The sequence below is a fragment of the Clupea harengus genome, chromosome 7, assembly GCF_900700415.2.
Source record: "Clupea harengus chromosome 7, Ch_v2.0.2, whole genome shotgun sequence".
In the NCBI taxonomy this organism is placed as follows: domain Eukaryota; kingdom Metazoa; phylum Chordata; class Actinopteri; order Clupeiformes; family Clupeidae; genus Clupea; species Clupea harengus.
The window spans coordinates 11,592,891-11,611,121 of NC_045158.1; the positions used below are offsets into that span (position 1 = coordinate 11,592,891).

The following is an 18,231-nucleotide window of genomic DNA, read 5'->3' on the forward strand; positions in this document are numbered from 1 at the left end:
TTTTGTGTTACAAGACATCCTGTTGGAGACGTCTCTGTATCGAACATAAAGCACTGAACATACACTCAACGTACTGAACATACACTCAACGTACTGAGCATACACTCAACGTACTGAACATACACTCAACGTACTGAAAAGCACACGAGCATGATTACCACCATGCTTTAAATATACCAGGTGTTACAATATGTGAGGTGAGAGATACATAAAATAGAATGTGTAATGGCTTTGAGTTGTTGACTGTACCTTGAACCTCTTTTTTAATTGTAGTTGTAATCAATGTTTTATGCATATGCAAATATTTTCCAGAGGCCTTGCAAATTGCAGTGCAAACGATACTTGTCAAAAACAATTACAGATTCTTCTGATGTAGCTAAACCTTGAACAGTCCGAGCAACTGCAAGGCCTTTAACAGAGAAAACCTGTGTGCTCATGTTTAAGTCCACAGTGAAATCCATGGATGAAAGACTACAAACTGCCACTATTTTGATGGGGAGATATTTAGCAGTACTGCTGTCAAGAGGCAAGAGAGAGCTTAAGAAAAAAAATTGGGCTGTGTCTGGTTTCCCCAACGAGCAGTGTTCTCAAACCTGCTGCTCTGCCTTCGAGAAAGAAATCTTCCCTTTTCACAGCCTTTGATGGCAAACAGGAAAGCCATTTCTCACTTTAATCTATCCCTGGCCATCAAAACCAGATATGGCTTCTAACATGTCAATGCAGACACATGTCACAGGCTCGAGAACAGTGCCTTTATTCTCCACGACTCTTGTCATTTAAGTACGCTACCAGGCATGACAGCCCGAGCGACGGAGAATAACCTCAGGCCCGGCAGCTTTGATGAGCACATTTACATTTCTCATATATTTTTATGAATGTAAAAAGGGAGGGGGTGAGAGATTGAGGGCTGTGGTATTTCACAAAGTGTTGGCCTCTGCCAGAAGAGCATTTGGGACAGGTTTTATTTAAACAGACGAGGATAAATTACAATCCTATATTGTACCCAGGATATACCCAGATCCGTGAAAGGTGTTTTAAGTGGAAACATTGTTGTGTGCTCAGCATATTCATTTCTGTATTGACATTTTGCTAAGCTCAGGGTTCACATTATGCCCGTCTCAGACACAATGTTTTGGCTATCATTCCCAGCGTGTTTTCTTCTTGCAGCTTTGCCAAGCTAAAAATAAAGGCTCTTTAGTTGCCCAGGGTGTTTTATGGGATCAATGTATCAAGGAATGTTATCAGGGCTTCAAAGCATTTCAGCAATTATGTATTTCAGAGCTTTTTTATGAAGCACAGTTTGTCCTCTAAACTCATCATTTGAACTTCAATGTAGTATGCTAATGGTTCCATAGTGTCCTTTTGTTTTCTCCCTCTTTCTATACCCATGTTATAATTAATCCATGTCCCGTAAGGAGGTGTGCATTCTCAGAAAGGCTGTCATCTGAAACAGATGGCGAGGCGTGTGGATGGGGGGGAAACAGTGTCTAAGGCAGGGCCTTCTGAGGAGGTTAGTCCAGGCTCTTGTTTGAGGAGACATGCACAATGGCAGATCATGGAACAAGAGAAACAAGAGCTTGCGCGCCGGAGAGAAAGAGAGAGAGTGGGAGAGAGAGAGAGAGAGAGAGAGGGATAGAGAGAGAGTGAGAGAGGGGGGAGGGAGAGAGAGGGAGAGAGAGAGAGAGAAAGAGAGAGGGAGCGAGAGAGAGAGAGCACTTATCCTTCCTCTCACAAAAGCTGCACGTTCACGACTTTGTAATTGTATACTCTCAGCGGTGTTTTAATCATTCAAAGATTACACTTTCTCTTTCAGAGGAACACCATGTATACCCTAGCATGCGGCGTTGTTTAGGAAAAGGCAAAAGCACACCGAGAGTTTGTTTTGGGGTTTTGTTGACGCGCCTCTCTGAGCCGAACAGAAGGTTGGAAGATCCCCTTGCTCGTTGGTCTTCCACACATTATGGGCTCTCCACAGAGAGAGAGAGAGAGAGAGAGAGAGAGAGAGAGCTCACAAATAAATGTCCATGAGAGGTAATTGCAATGAATAATGGATTGTTCATAGGTTAGTTATTGACCTGAGGAAATGAAAGTCAAATATGCTAAAATAAGGAGACAAAGTGCTTCAAAGCATGTGCCAAACTGACTGTGCCATCTCATGGAAAGACCCTTTAGAAGGTCAGTTAATTAGCACTCCTTTTTAAAACTCATAATTTATGTAATTCCTTTTAACATTCCTTTACTTATATTAAACACATTTAGATTGAGATGAAATTATTTGAAATAGAATAATTTGCTTGGTTAGTTTTACACAGTGCAACAGTGGCAATGCCCATATCATGATTCTACTCATGTAGTTCAATTACATTGCTGATAAGCACCATATTTGAAATCTGTCGCAATATTATTAGTTTTGCTATCAGCTGCGATAGGTATTGTTTGTTATGATGTAGTTAATCTGACATATGATAGCTCTGACACTGCGTTACCATTAAGACTTGCCATGTCCTATATCTCCCTGGTGTGGAAAAAAACACACATGTGTGTATAAGTGAAGTCTATTTAAATTAGAGTCAGATGTCACTGGAGAAGCTGCACTGAGAAAGGGACAGTGAAGCGTGGAAGCCATTGGCCATCTTTGCTATCCATCAAAACAGAGCGGCAACACGTCGATTCTATCTGCTAATTAAACGCTTGAATCCATGTGTTGGTTTTTTCTCCCTCCTGATAATTAAGCTTGTAATTACAATTACTCAGTTTTGGATGGAGAGGGTTTGGAGGAATATGCTGTTTTATTGAGCGTCTCATTTCCCCCTCGGGGAAGTGCCCACCCCTCCCCACCAAGTCTTTGAATTCCCTTGGGGTGGTGGGTGGGGGGTGGGGCAAGTTTAAAGGCCCTTGTTGTTGCCTGTGCTGCCTTGAAGGTGCTGTACCCTATAAACAACTAATAATGTTTAAAATATGCTCATGTGGATGCCTCACTGACTAATGTCAGCTCTGCATCATTCATTTTTTAAATGTATATGAAGGACTCATGTCAGCATCCCTCTTTTAGATGCATGCTCATCTTCAAAGCAATATGTCCAGTATATGTGGGGATTGTCTGTAGAAAGTAAAATGGTTATATTAAGGTTACTTCACAGATTGCAATTTCAAACACAGTTCAATGCAGTCATGCTACTGGTTAGCAGCTGGTGCCCTGTAATTGGTATTTAGTATATACAGTGTAACCTGGTATGGAGCGTGGTGGTAGTGATTTTACTGAGGGAATGTCAATAAAGACACTGCATTTCTGCCAGACTATACGACAGTTAAAATATACGAAAAATGCGAAGTACCATATTTGTAGCCATTTCTGTGTAATGTGCTGTGTGTGGAGGCTCTGTACACGTCTGATCTTCTGGGTAAGAGCTCTGTGGCAGTAATCAGATTCAGAGTGAAACAAAGACTTCACATGGACCGGTGAGGGTTACAGCTTTTTACCATAATACTTTAAAAAGAAAACGCGTTTATACGTCACCATAAACCTCGATGCTTCCAGTTTCACCAACCCCCTGGTATTGTAGATCACCCCTGTAAGACAGGGTAAAGCGCATCTCCTGCCGCTGTTTAAACTTAATTCCATTTGCATATAAGAGGGGGAGCACACAGATGGGGGAGCAGCCGAGTGCTTGTTTCATCTCGCCAAGCATAGCGCCCTGTCCTCCAGGCCACCCAGTTTGCTGCAGTGATGAATAAAACAACAGGCTCGGGTTTGTTACGTTGTGCTGACTCGTGGTGTTTTAAATGAAGCGGCAGACAAGCCACGGCCTGCTTTTCTGAGACGCCTCTTAACGGGGTGGGGGGAGAGGGGGGGGGGGGGGGGGGTCCGTTTTCTAACACCCACGGCAAGCTGTCTGTGGAAGGAAGGTCAGGCTGCTCTTGGCCACTGTGGGCTGGTGAGGAAGGGTCCAGGCAGGCTAATAGGGGCCCTCGATGGAATTAATGTCTGTGATGAAATGGCTGACCTCCCACAGGCCAGAGACCACTCGACAGTGCCAGTCCCAATAGGTCTGGAAAACCTAAAGCTACATTTTTTGCCCTGAACTCTGCTTCACCTTATGTTTTTCCTGTGACACACATACACACTCGTACACACACACACACATGAAGAAAAAGAAACACACACATACACACAAATACACACAAATACACACACACACAAATACATACATACACACTTGTACACACACACACACACACACACACACACACACACACACACAGTGCACACAGAAAAACAGAAACACATATAGATACACCCCCCACTCTATACACACACACAGAGAAAGGTAAATGCACACATATGCACACTGTTACACACACGTATATTTTCTTACAGTCTGTGTACTCCTGCTGTGTGCACTCGATTTGCTCTCACACGCCATTGTCCGAAGTCATCAGCACCTCTATCACATAACCCCCCACTGACTGCTCCCCCCATTTCGCTCTCTCTCTCTCTGTGACCAGCTATGGGGGTGGTGGTTGGGGGTGGGGGTCACTCTGTCTCTTCAAGGGGCAGGATATTTTGCTCCAAATGACATTAGTGTCAGGCAGCATAACACTCATGGCTAATTTGCACAGTTAGATGGATCTATATAACAAATATGGCCACATTCGCACACATGCACCATTAGCACCGTGATGCAGAGACAGCGTGGGTGAGACTCATGTGACGTGCCGTCACGACACTGAAAATCCTACTTTCTGCACCTCTCCTCTACTCCAACACATCCGTGTCATACAGGTCATACTGCAAGCTCTCGAAACTCCAAAATATGTGCAGTGTTTCTCCAAAGATTGGTCAGGTTGAGAGTGTTGCCATAGTGATTTTTTAAAGGCAGTTGGAGATGCTTTATGAAAGTTTTCATTCAGTGGGTTCCATTCATCTGTGAAGGAAAGAATAATTACTGAGTCATCAGGAGATGAAGGCGGCTCAGGGTAGAGGGCTCTCACCTGATGTGGTACACCAAATACACCTGAAGTGACTCCACATTGGAAACACGGGTGCGACAGCATGCAGAATACTTTCGATATTATTGTTTTTATAGCTGTTTCTAGAGGGCCCACTTTTAGAAACACTTTTATTTAACTTTTTGCCAAGATTGAACAAATTAATTAAACTAATGGAACTTGGCACGCGCATGCTGTTATGACCTTGTCTTAACATAAAACGACTAACACCAGAGTCCCAAACATTAGTGTACAGAGTCACAAACAAACGTCTTCAACTTGCGATGAACCATGAAGAAAACCATTATGACTCTCTCAGAATGGCCGAGTTTGGCATCAAATAGAATAAATTGTCTCAGAGCAGACAAATAGAATTGTCATTTTGAAAAGGAACCCCGAGCAGCTGGAGTCTCTAGTCTATTTTGAACGGATCAGCGTGTTTTAAAAGAAAGAAATAACCCAATAACCTATGTCATTATCCCCCCCCCCATGGGAGACCGGGATCAAAATGGCTATTGCGCTCGCTGAATGACTCAATCTAATAATTACAGGCTGTGATGAGATTCAGTGACGTCCAGTGTAGCCTGAGCATTACTGTCCCTTAAACCCTGCCCACAGGCTATTAATTGACTCGTGTGAAATGACACCATTATTTGCCTCAATTTATTACTGGGAATTGTGGCAAGCCGGACCTGCCCTTTTCAGCGGCACTTATCCTTCTCTGCTGCGGGCTCACTAAGCTTCCCGGAGAATCTGATTGCTTGAGTCTGGACCAGCTCCTGAGCCGCCACACCAAAGGGCTTCTGCAGAGTAAGGAAGAGAAAGAAGAGGAGGAAGAGGAGTCCAGGCAGAAATGACAGCAATGAAAGACAGGTGAAAATAACCATCACCCACAATTCCCCTGCTAGAGGGTGGGGGGATGGCAGACAGACACGAGCGAGGCTGGAGCGTCTGTCCGTTAATGATGTCAAAGGAGCCCCCACTAATGGGAATCACGTCTTCAGAATGCCCATCTGTCTGGAGGTTTCCAGCGGCACCATTTAAGCCAGGTTTGATTAAATGTCAGAAGTGAGACGCCTGCTCTGAAAGGTGAAGGACGGCAGCGCAGGGTCTTCAGATTGGCTTGGAAAGCTGGGGGGCCGGAGGACCAGTGCGTTGGTGATGAAGGAAATACATTTACATTGTAATAATATTTAAAAATTGCATTCGAAGGAAGGGAATGGAAAAATCACGGGTGTGGGGTTTTATGGGTACGAATTATGTGTTTGGGTAGTCTTGAACTAGTTCTCCAAGGAGGATATCGTCAGTCACTTTGTGTATGACCATGGAAGAAATAATCTCTGCTGGAGATGCCTTTCAACATTGTTACAGTGACAGTTTAATGCATGCCTTTTGCATCTCATCTACATCTGAATACTTGTCGTCTCCTTTTGTCCCTGTTGCCCAAAAAGAACTCTATAAGCTGTCTTTGCATACCATAACTTGCTACCCCAGCATAGCAGCTTTCCCATGCTGAAACACAGGCCAACTTATCCTGCAGATCAGCCATTGGCTCACGTTGACATGGGCACTGGTTCAGATCCCATTTTTTTTTTTTTTTGCTCAACGGTATTGAACACAGGCCTTTTGTTTGCATGCTGGCAATGATGAAAAGAGGGGTGAAGCTCGGCACCGGTGAAAATTGAGAGTTATTAATGGGTGACAGTGTGTGGCCGGCGCTGCCAGTGTGATAAACGTGCCGGCTTGTTGCTGTTTTTATATCGCGTATTATATCAGCGCATTACCCACTCCCTCTCTGCCAGGCCGCACGGCTCGTTAATCGCCCTTGTCTCCGAGGTGTCACCGCGCACGTCCTTCTCGAGAGGTGCGGCGGCGGAGCCGTAAATCCGGAGGCCAGACTCTCCCGAGCCCTTGCGCGAGAGCAAACTAATTCATCATCATCATCATCATCATCATCGCCGCCGCCATCATCATCATCATCGTGTGCCAGAGGAGCGGCACCTTTCATCATCACAGCAGAGCCCCCAAGCCCACCTCTCCATCATGCTACACCTCCGGGCACAAAGGGCACTGGGTGGTCTCTCATCTCGTGTTACATCCCCCTTCTCAAGGTGCCACCTTAGATAGACCTTGATTTCTGACTTCATCATCATCATAATCACCATCATCATCATCATCATCATCATCACCATTATCACCATTGTCATCATTGTCCTTGCTACGATGATTCCAAAACCACCGTTAGGCTTTTCCATTTTCCATTTCTAGAAGTCCACTAAGGTGCTTCCTGGTGCCGTCACATGATGCCCGAGTGAAATTCTCCTTGGGGGAGCACCCGCTAACTGAGGGTGGTCCAAGAATGATCTGCGCCCCCCCCCCCCCTCGACAAGGAGCCTAGAAGCAACTTTCCTCACTCATAGTCCCTTAAATCTGAGGTGTGTGGACATGAGAGGGCAGAGAGAGTGGACTGAGATAGAGCACGCCATCGGGGGTAATAGACTGAGGAACATTTCGGCTGTCCTCTCAGGCTTTCTCTGCGGGTTTGATAGGTAAGCTACCTTAGAGGAAATGCTTCATTAATCTTGAATTGTTTTCAGAGAAGACACAGGCTAATTAACTCTGACTTCAATCTGGGTGTGATACAAAGGGGTGGGTGAAAGTTTCAAAGTTGTTGATGTTGTATTTACTGTAGTTACAAAAGAGGGAGTAGTTAAACAGAGGGTTTCTTTGTAGGCAGTGAGAGCATACATCAAGCACAACTGGCTTGTTTTTGTGCATTAGATTTAATGTGTTTAGGTTGTCAGTTTTGACCATTGTTTTTTAATTAAAATTTTACCCGTAGTTCCTCTATTCAGTTAAAATAACAGCACATTTTCTTTGTGGTACTGATGGGAAATGGATATTTTAACAATGGTATTTTCACACAACCGCTCCCTTGTGGTCAGTCATTGGCTGATGAAAATAGTCTGCAAATGCATGATATTGTGTTAGTCTTGGAGACTGCACTTGTTGAAAGCTTGGGAATGTAAAAGTGGTGTGGCGTTTGTACGGTCTGATTCTACCCAGTTGCCCTTGGCAGGCATGCTGTTGCCGAGCCAGACTCTACGCCATTACTCTCTGCCCTGATTTATATCATGACGTTTGCCTTTTTCCTCAAAATCCAATTGCCGAAGAGCTGCATCCACACACCGGTGTTTAGAGCTGAAGTAAGCCAGCTTGTAAATCAGCATTCAAGGCTGGGTGCGCATATCACCAGCCAGCTCCGATTCGACACACACACACACACACACACACACACACACACACACACACACACACACACACACACACACACACACACAGACAGACACACACAGGAATACACACATGGACAAACACACACTCTCACACACACACAAAGATGCACACACACACAGAAATGCAGCACCTTGCCATATCTCTGCAAAGACATTGTGCAGCGGGAATCCCTTGGGGAACAAAATATGGATTGATTAAGTTGGAAAAGAATATAATTTCCACTCATGCCCTCCGCCACCTCTCTCTCGAGGGGCATAAATCTGTGCAACCTCTGCCATAATGCATGATGTGGGCTCATGGTGTCTATCCAGCACCCTCAAATGCATGCTGAAGTGCTGACACGTTCCTGGGCTGTTTTCAGAGATGAGGGTGGGGTCGGATGGAGTTGCGGAGGATGGGGGGCTGGATAGTGCTCCCTAGAATCACCCTCAGGGCTACTAGCCTTCCAGAGAGCTCCTGAGCTGGAAGGAAACAGGGGATGAGCCACAGATAGGTTTTCATACCTTCGCCATAAAGCTGCAGGGTGAATTGGACAATTCACAAATAGATATTGTTTTGTATGAGCCGTCATGTATGATATGTGTTTCAGGACTGTCACAAGCTCGGCCTACCTCTGTGTTGATCAAATGTGCCATACATCATACTGAGATGTCAGTGTACCATTTTCTACATAGTGCCGTTATTTGCAGTCGCCTCTGTCTCATGATTTGATTACATACACACGCACACACACACAGACACACACACACACACACACACACACACACACACACACACACACACACACACACACACACACACACACACACACACACACACACACACACACACACACACACACACACACACACACACACACACACACACACACACATGCTGCAGCAGTGGCTCAAGACAAGAAAAGAAATTTGTGTTATCAGTCTCTGCAGAATCACATTGCTTCTTTCATTTTTTTCTTCCTCGGGCGTGCCGCTGTGTGGACCTCATACGTAGATGGATCCACCTCAGATATAAAATTGAATATTTTAGCAAGTATCGATAATTGATTTGCCGTTAGAGGTTCTAATCGCGGCTGCTATCTACACAGATGTCTGACGATTTTAGTTACAGCTCCAAACAAAGGCAGGGTGTGTGCATGACAACAGCGGCGGGAAAACAGTTTACCCTCCATAGCATTTCACACTGCCAAGGGTGAGATATGCAGCTTTAAAGTATGTTTTGAAACATCCACCTTGAGTTTTGTTTCTATGGCAACTCAATTTCCAGCCCCAGATAAAAAGACCCATTATGGAGTTTTTTTTCCCTGTTTCCTTTTTTTTGCAGTGGATTACAGTCCAAATGTGTAGCTTCTCTGGTGGTTGGGAGGGAGATTTGTCTTGTTAAAGAAGTTTATTTAGGTTTTGAGACCACTGTGTTGCCAATCAACTGTGTGTCTTAGATTTGATCTAACCGGCACTGTGATATCTTACATGGACCTCATCACAACAGACTGGAAGCATAGCCCAAGGAATTGAGCACTTACCTTTTGGCTAGTGATTTATTGGAACCATTTGCTTTCTCAAGGTGTAAACAATTTAGATTTTTTCCCCTTTCAGAAAACATTGTTTTCTCATAATTATTTATGATTTCAAAAATAGCGCCAGGCATTTGGTTGTGCATATCGTTTTCCTCAGTGTGGGTCTAATATGCTGAAACAGAAGCGCTAACCCACACATAACTTCTTGGATGGATATACTGGTGCTTAATGTTAACAGATCTACATATATGCCTTTGTGACATATGGGAGATAATCAGTACTAGAGCTTTATATGTGTATTGAACTGTAACAGATATAACATGTTGGTTGGTTGTTTGGTTGCATTATTATGCCAGCTATCTCCCACTCTCTGTCTGCAGAATACATTACTGCAAATTATAGCCTTGGTCATAGACTGTGTGGTCCCAGATGGGTCAGTTTATGAATCATCAATCTGTATCAAACACACACACACACACACACACACACACACACACACACACACACACACACACACACACCATCTACTTCAAAATGAAGATTATTTGCTAGTCAGCAAAATGCGATTAGCTTTGCCTCACTAGACATTTTTGGAACATTACTTGCCTGTTTACATCAGGAGGTAGCTACGAGAAATGAGAGAGAGCACACAGGCCAACAACATGGACGCTGCAAGAAGACATCAGGTCCGGAGGCAATTTCAGACAGTATCACAGTGCAGGACTGTTGTCCCGAGAAAAGCGATTGTGCTGTATTGCCACTCTGATGAGACTTTCTGTGCTGTATCAGGTAGTCTTCTAAATATACAACCATGAAAGAGGATGAAATAAGCATTTCATCAAAATGTTGTGTATACTCTCCACTGTACTCAACTGTGATGTTCTTAAATGTTAATTTGTCAAAGTGCTATATACCATTACAAAGAACAAAAAATCAATTTGTTCCCTGAACTTCATGTCCTACCTAATCTCTTCATGTACACTATGCTCCGCTGTTGACTGTAATGCTTATGTTTCCCTGGATTCATACCATCAAGTACTCAGTACTTTAATGCAATTATGATTTTGTGGCTTGTTTTCTTGCTTTTCAATCGATTAATAATTTCATGCTCCCCTGATTTCATAATGTAACAATGCCTTTACGTTTCCATCTCCTGTAGGAGCAATCTTCGATGAGTCTGCCAAAAAGGACGATGAGGTGTTCCGTCTCGCCGTGGCTGACCTCAACCTCAACAATGAGATCTTGGAGACGGAGAAGATCACGATATCCGTGGAGTTTGTGGACGCAAGCAATCCCTTTCAGGCAGTCCAGGAAGGTAAGGCTCCGTGCGCTTTTCTGCTTTATCCACGGGACGTTTCTGTCTGCCATGAAATTATTAATGCCTGAGTTTTTAAAAAGTCTTATAAAAAAGCACAATGAAGTACCCAGACAGGCGTCGACATTCTACTGTTGCACTCGCGCATCTACCCACGGATGCCCCACGCTGTGTAGATCAAAGGTGCGCCCCGCGGGCACTGCTAATCTTATGTTTATTAATGTGTTCTGCGCTTTCATTATTTTTAACCATTGTTCAATCTGTAGAACTGTTTAATGACCAAAACGAACGCTCAGTATTTTATTAGTAATGGCACTTGCTCAAAACTGGCCCAATGTAATGGATGTAATTAGTCATCCATGAATGAATGGAAGTATTATTGTTTCATGCGAAGCAATGTTTATCGATGTTCATCAGCTTGAACTGTTTAGCTAATATTTTGCATAATCTACAGCCAGATTCACTGCGAGCGAGACGTGATGTTTATAACACCAGATCTCATTAATGCAGAAAAAGGGGGCTTCTGTATCATCAGCCATGCAAATTACCCTATAACTCTGAGTCTGCGTAGGCCAAGGTTTCTCTAATGTGTTGATGGAAATATCATCAAAACTATTTAACTATCAGTGGATAACAGGAATTTAAATTTCACTTGTCACCTGCGAGACATATACTATTCTCCATTCTTGATACATGCCTCACCATCCAAGTTGAGAATGCCACGTGATCAAAGAGAAATAGCAATAATAATCATGGGGTCACAACCATACAGGTGAACAATAATAATGTGCTATTCATCCTCTTACGTGACCTTGTTTGCAAATCCTTCATACTCTGTCTGGAGTTATGGGGAAGTGTTTACAGCAAGAACCTTTTGGTACCAGGGACAAGACTGTAAACCAGGAAGTATCTCAAATCCCTGTAGCGAAGGGTTACGCTATCACTACAATCCCCATCTGACAATACTGAAAATGGACAGATCGGATAGCAAAAAAGAAAATGTATGGAATCGCTGTATGGAACTAGTCAATTTGTGCAATGTTTTGATATTTCCAGCATGGCACATTATGGAGCCATGTTTCTAATTTGATGCAATTGTAATAACGCTGCTCTGAAACATGCTGCTTGGATAATTGACCGAACTGCCAGAGGAAACCGTCTGGTTGTGTGGCAGGAGACTGCCATTTTCCTGACAAGCCCTTGATTTAGCCAACTCGCTGTCAAACACCTGCCCAGCATCATCACACCAGTCTAGGTCGTGGTCAGAAAACATATGGTGCCTCTCTGCACTGATTTTTCATTGGACTTGTGTGTGGTGTGTGTGTGTGTGTGTGTGTGTGTGTGTGTGTGTGTGTGTGTGTGTGTGTGTGTGTGTGTGTGTGTATGTGCGCGTGTATGGGTTCATGTTAGCTAGTTTGTGTGTATGTGTGTGTGTTGAGCATGCGTTGAGGAATATAAAAGAACAATGTAACACAATATAGCTTGCAAGAAGTCTAATTTGTGCAATTTCTTTGAACGGCATTCATCCAAGCCATGCATTGTACACCAAAGACTTTTTTCTTAGCATCCAGTGTGAGAAAACCACCATAGGTGTACGCTGCAGGTTGTGCAGTTCAAAATATATATGGTTCAGAAGGAATCCTGTATGGCTTTGGTAATAGCCTACAACAGATCAAATGCTGTTTTTATTGATTTCGGAAGGAAAAGACTCATTATTGGCCTTGCACTTTTTGTTCTCTTAGAATGACAATTTTCTTCGTCATATGTGCAGTCCAAATAGCCTACATGGGCTACATCCTCTTAGAGTGAATTATGGGTCTTGGTACATAATTGGAACAAGATGCGCTTTCACGATTAATGGTTACTGTGCAGTGTGCTGTAGCTAACCTCTGATACCTAATGGGCGCTAAACATTAGCACCCCCCCCCCCCCCCTGTGCTCTTTGACAATTGGCTATATCCTTTTTTCTTTGTTAGCTGGGGTTCTCAGCTCAAGCTGCTTCCATTTGCAGGTGTTGGTTTCCTGCAAGCATAATGTTCGAATAAATAGTTTTAGAAGAGTGGGAAGGCTTTGTATTATATATATAATTGTGTAAACAGAATTAAATTGCCCAGGCCCGTCAAAGATAGAGGGCATTTTCAAGCATTAAGGGACTTTAGTAGGTTAAAACCTCTTATGGACTGATGTGAAACTGATGTGGATGTGGTCTTACATGATCTTACCCTGCAGTTATAAAATATCAATCCTCAATGGCTATAAATTGCTCAGAAAAAAAATCTGGCCCCTGTGAATTGTTAATGTTCTCTCTGTATCCCCTTTCCAATCATGATTCTAACCTTTATTTAGGAAATTCTGGTTGTTGTTTAGAGCTTTCATCACATTAGGGCCCTGGGTAGTGAGCTTGAGTGTCTTAACCTCTTCCAAAAAGTCCTGATGCTTGTTGCTACCCAGAAAACGTGTAACTTCCACCTAAAGACAGTGAACATTTTTAATGCAAGTACTTACGTCAGACTTGTCGGATTTAAATGCCCTGTTTGCCCTGAGACATACTGTGTTTTCATAGTATCTTAAGCAATTTCCTTCAGCTCAGTAGTGCAGAAATTATCCTGAATGAAAGGAACGTAACTACATTGTGCTGTGGTCTGTAGACACAAAAACATGAAACAGAAGCCAGACTGGATGTCAGCATTGTCCAAGTTTTTTCTTTGTTAAAAGTGTAGAAAAGCGTTCGTTTTCCACACTGGCACCAGCAACTCCCCTTTGGCCAAACAAGCCTGTGTTTTCCTCAGGCTGTGTAGAGAGGAGGTCTTTGTTGTTGGAGTTTAAATGGTGCTGCAAGTTTTTTACCCATCAGCTGTGGGTCTGACGCGCAAGCCCAAGATGGCCGAGTCCCTATGAACTTACAGTAATTATGCGATTGCGCACTTATTGTTCTTTTATTATTAATATTTCACTCATATTTGACAATGCTTCTCCTCTGACTGTTGTCACTACATCGTCACCAGTGCAGATTTCACAGGTCTGTCCTAATGTAATGCACTTTCTATGCAGCTTTTTGATATACTCTCTTGTTATTTTTGAATTGCCTTTTTTTAATTGTTTATTTTCCCATTGAAAATGAATGGGGAGATGTTATATGTCTCCAGTGCCGGTTAAGAAGGGTTGTTTGCCCAGCAACGTAGCTTAGCTACATACCAGGCTAATAAACACAAGATGGAGTCGACAGTTGGATTTTCCTCGAAACTTGGTCATTTTCTACTGTTTCTTTACAGTTATTGAGTTAAACAAACACAGGGTATCGCAGGTCTTATCTCGCAGTGGCAACAAAAGTGATAAATAATTTGTGTATCCGCACTGTGAATTGGATCCGCTCCAAACTGTAATGAGTTCTTCCTTGGCCCATGCTACACCAAGTTTCATGAAAATCGTGCTGGTAGTTTTTCTGTAATCCTGCATACAAACAGACAGACAAACAAACAAACAAACCGCACTGAAAAGATAACATAACCACTGTTACCTGAAGGAGAGGGACGAGGTACAACACAGATAGTATGGGATATCATGCCCTGGCATGTCTATTTACACCTAAAAGGCAGATGACGTGTGGTGATGTAGAAAGGCCACGGCTGCCATCATGAGCCAGGTCACCTCCATCGGCTCCTCAGGTCCACCGCGCGCTCTTCACTGATTGGGCCACCGTCTCCAAGCGGTAGAAGTCTACAAAGGGATGGAAGGACGGCCATGAAGCGTGCCACCAGCCCCCTAGTGGAATGAGCACGCACATCCTCAGACAAGGGCAGGACATTGCTGTAATAAGCCAGGGAGATAGCCTCCACAATCCAGTGGGAGAGCCGCTGTTTAGACAGCGCCCTGACACAAGTTGGATTAGTAAAACAGACAAAGAGCTGATCACATGACCGAAACTTTGAGTGCCATCTGAGTTGGACAAAGTTGACACATTGTTTTTGTTATGATATAATGATATTAGTGCAGCACTGGTGTACGTGGGCGTGGACACTCATTGTGTCTTTATTATATTCTATATGTATATATACATTGTTTTTGTTTATGGTATAATGACATTAGTGCAGCACTGGTATACGCGGTGTGGACACTCATTGTGTCTTTATTATATGTTTATGATATAATTACATTAGTGCAGCACTGGTGTACGTGGCGTGGACACTCATTGGTTCTTTATTATATGTTTACGCATTCACAGACTGTAAATCATGTTGCTGTTTTCAGGTAAATAGAAACAACAGGGTGGTTGTGTGCATTGTTCATGGCTTGCATGATTAAAGCAATAACCTTTTTTTCCCCCATGAATGGGTGAGAAAATCAGTCCATGTGGGAGAAGGCTGGGTAAATTGATTCTACTCTTCAGCTGGCTGTCTCTTCTGAATTCTCGTCTTATCTCACAGATGCACAGATACCTACCCAAAGTCACAACAAAAAAGCTGTTGCCCAAAGATGACAATGTGTGGGTGTGGAGCTATGACAGAAGATGGAGATAGCACACAGAGAAAAAAGCTGTCTTCTTGGGAGGGGACATGCTGTTGAATAAAATAAAATAAGAAGAAGTTTGACAACTCAGATGTGGTTGACTCCTGATGATGTAATCTGGATCCTGAACCCTTATTAGTGTGATTGCGCAATCACACAATTGCTCTTCTTAAGTCTTATTCTCTTCATTATTCCATCCGGTTTATGATACTGCTTCTGCTCCTAGTGCTTTTGAGATATCGACACTACTTCAACGCTGACACGTCGGTCCTGATTGTGTAGAAATATTTGCAATTCTGCCCTCTCATTTCTTGGCATGAAAAATGGGTGGAATTTCGTAACACTTTAGTCTATTAACACTAAAGACCTTGAACTTAATAAATGGAGAGATGATACATTTTTTGCTTTGATCTGGGTTAGCTGTGTAGCTTATTGCACACAACAAATGAAGACTGTCAACTCATTTTGAGTACTGTTTTATTAATCATTAATCATTCATGCTTCTAAGGAATAGAATACATGAGGTATTATCAAGTATAACATCACCGCTAGGTATAAGTCGAACGCTACAGGTGCTCTAGATCATCACAGCCATAATTTTATTGTTGATAACATATTACCTTGGATGTATTACAGCTTTTTCAGAATCAGGGGCGGCGCCAGGGGGGGGCTAGGGGGTGCTATAGCTCCCCCTGGATTAGCCATAGCACCCCCATAGCACCCCCAAGAAAATAATGGTTCCACCAAAATTGTTCTTTACTGTACTGCTGAACTGCTGGGATGTTGGATGAACTGTTTTATACACAGCTTTAGTAAGATACTCAGTTGTGGGACCTTAGAAACATGTCTTTCATTTTGTTCCTTTCTGTCTGTGAGCCAAGTTAAATTTTTAGCCTAGCCTGCCATAAATGTGTCTTTTTCAAAAAACCTGGAATATCACTTCAGTCTTGATTGTTTCTGACAGTAAACCAAAAGTCAAACTCCTCTCCCTGGCAGTCATGAATTTTTTACCAACCCCTTTTTCAAGGGGCCAGCTATCTTACCCAAAGTATTCAATCCTATTCCCCTTCCCTTCCCTTAAAAGCCTGTTATGTAGTACTTAAGTGGTATGATTGCAAGTGGTGGTGCTCACCTGTTACTGAAAGGGAACTGAGTGACCTACTTAGGTCTGCAGGATGCCCACCCTGTGTCCTGTGTGTCGTGTTGTTGTTGTGACCCTGTTGCCCTCCTCCACATGCCCATCATCACGCCACCTTCCCCATGCTGAGCGCCTCCTCATCTCCTAAATGCTCCACACTAAGCCCCCCCCCCCCCCCCCCCCCCCAACCAAACGCCAGCATTCCTGAGGAAGCTGCCACAATCCAATTATCCGGACTCTAATCAATGGGGAAGGAGGCGGTTCCCGCCGAGAGCCTGACATTTGTAATAAAGCCGTGCTATGATGGCATTCTGCAGCTGACAGCTGCCCAGAAGCCCCCTGTTTTCTGCGGAGGGCCCAAGGCTCCTCGGAGGAACTTGGCTTGGCGATAATGTGGCCGCGCTGGCAACTGTCTCCGACGTGGAGCTGGCACTTAACGGCGCCTCTCATGAATGGCAGATGATCTTTTTTCTCTTTTCGGTTATGAATGTCCAGTTGGAGGTTGGGGGGCCAGGGAAGTGGCATGCCGAACGTCTCTATTGCGGCGTCGCAGCGAGGGTTGAGCATTTCCTGCTCATGTGGTGCGAGGTTGTGTGCCTGAATTGCCATTGCAAAGCCGAGGTCATTCACAGGAAGAAACCCAGCATTCATTGGGCCTCAAATAAATAAATAAAAAAGAGCTTTACAGCCCACGGTGATGTAATGAAGACTTTTGAGGTGGAGACAGAAGAGAATAGGACAGGGAAGAATTTTTTTCCTTTTCATCAGTCACTGATGCACAGCCATTTTAACAGCGCCTGCTTTGACCGCTTGAACCTGTGCCAGGCTTATGCAAAGCAGTGATTCAAGCCGGGGCTTCTAGCCGCCATTCATGGAAGAATTAAACGGCAAACAATCCTCCCATCTGACTCCTTTGTGCAGAGGGGAAGATTTGAAGGGGTTGCAAAAACAGTCAATAAATTAATAAAATGCATAGAAACAGTATGGCCAAGGCCATCAGAAAATGGGCTCACTTTCATACCTATGTTTTATGGAGTCCATAAAGCATAGTGCTTCAACTGGCCAAAAAGCTCTTTGTGTTTTAGTGTTTTCAAACAGCACAAATGGCCTGGATGGTGGGTGCAGCACAGTAAGCAATTTGGGGTGCCAAGAGCCGGAGTGTAGGCTGTGCTTCAGAGAGGCATCGGTTCACATACCGCTGGCAGAAAGTCATACTGATTCATTAAGGTAGAAGGACATCTGATGGGACACATCCCTATGTTGCATTTTGATTTCTTTCATACTAGTCTCTTTGTTCTTGCTTTCTTTCTTTCTGGGGTGATATTTTTCTCATGCTGTGAGTGTTTTGCGAGTATCTGCCTGTTTGTATTTTTGGGTGTGTGGCTCATTTTACTTTCCTCGGTTGTAACTGTTCAAAGCAGACGCTGCTTCAGTGGACTGAAAGAAGGGCAGCTTCCCCGGGGCTAGAAT

General features: G+C 43.7%; 1 protein-coding gene across 1 annotated transcript in view; it reads left to right on the forward strand.

Moving 5' to 3' along the window:
- grid2 (glutamate receptor, ionotropic, delta 2) overlaps positions 1–18,231 on the forward strand; it is a 287,411-nt gene that overhangs the window by 24,111 nt on the left and 245,069 nt on the right. Inside the window, exon 2 of the mRNA XM_012830589.3 lies at positions 10,962–11,117. Within this exon, the coding sequence (XP_012686043.2) occupies positions 10,962–11,117 (156 nt within the window). The remainder of the gene's footprint in view (positions 1–10,961; positions 11,118–18,231) is intronic.